This window comes from Euleptes europaea, chromosome 12, assembly GCF_029931775.1.
Source record: "Euleptes europaea isolate rEulEur1 chromosome 12, rEulEur1.hap1, whole genome shotgun sequence".
Lineage (NCBI taxonomy): Eukaryota > Metazoa > Chordata > Lepidosauria > Squamata > Sphaerodactylidae > Euleptes > Euleptes europaea.
The window spans coordinates 69016545-69017693 of NC_079323.1; the positions used below are offsets into that span (position 1 = coordinate 69016545).

Consider the following 1149-nt stretch of genomic DNA (forward strand, 5'->3'; position numbering starts at 1 on the left):
CCCGGCCTCGGTCCAGGAAGCCACTCATCCGGTCTCCTACCGAGTCGCCACCCCAGAAGGTTGTGTTTTGCGGCAGCACATCAACCAACTGCACCGCCACCCGGCAGATGTGCCTGATCTCACCACCGCTTTGGAAGCCCCTGCGTTCCCCCAAGACACAGAGCCGAAGCACGGCGAGGCAGCGGTGACCGAGCACGCTGCGGGGCAACCGCCAGCTTGCGAGCCCGAGGGCTGGCTAGAGGAAGGACTTTCTGCCACAAGCGTGCCAGAACCAGCTGCCACCACACAAGCGGCAGTTCCCGCTCTGGCAACGCCCGTTCCAGCCCCGTGCCCATCTCAGCGGGTATGAACACTACCAGGCGTGAGTCTGGTGAGCTTTTTTGTAGTGCGGGTGGTTTTAAGTAGCTCTTTGACTTGGGCAAAGGATGTCCGGATGCGGCAAGCAAGGCGGCAAGGCACGGGCCAAGGCCAAGACGTGCTCCTCCCAGGCCGGGCTGCAGTTCCCGGTGGGCCGCATGCACCGCCTGCTGCGCAAGGGCAACTACGCCGAGCGGGTGGGCGCGGGGGCGCCGGTCTACCTGGCAGCCATGCTGGAGTACCTGATGGCCGAGATTCTGGAGCTGGCGGGCAACGCGGCACGCGACAACAAGAAGATGTGCATCATCCCTCGCCACCTGCAGCTGGCCATCCGCAACGACGAGGAGCTGATCAAGCTGCTGGAGAAAGTCACCATTGCCCAGGGCGGCATCCTGCCCAACATCCAGGCTGTCCTGCTGCCCAAGAAGATTGAGAGCCACAAGGCCAAGGCCAAGTAACTTGGCAGCTTTGCAAACAGCTGCCAGTCCCAAGAGTGAAACAAAAAACCCAACAACCAAAGGCTCTTTTAAGAGCCACCCACAACTTCCCAAAAGAGCTGATATGATCTATAGTTTTATGCTTGTTCCTGAAAATTGGTAAACTTGATCGAGAGAACACTAAAATCCAAAGGAACAATGTATGGGCTGTGTTGTTATTAAAAACTGAACTTTTTTTTTGTAAAATAAAGGCTCAGTGGTAGAGCATCTTCTTGGCATGCAGAAGGTCCCAGGTTCGATCCCCGGCATCTCCAGTTAAAGGGACTAGGCAGGGAGGGGATGTGAAAGACCTCTG

At 57.4% G+C, this 1149-nt stretch overlaps 1 protein-coding gene across 1 annotated transcript; it reads left to right on the forward strand.

Annotated features, from left to right (window-relative positions):
* The first annotated feature begins 425 nt into the window (after positions 1-425).
* LOC130485208 (histone H2A-IV-like) lies at positions 426-815 on the forward strand. The gene has a single exon (XM_056858339.1). It carries the CDS (start codon positions 426-428, stop codon positions 813-815), a length of 390 nt encoding a protein of 129 aa, XP_056714317.1.
* Positions 816-1149: the final 334 nt, after the last annotated feature.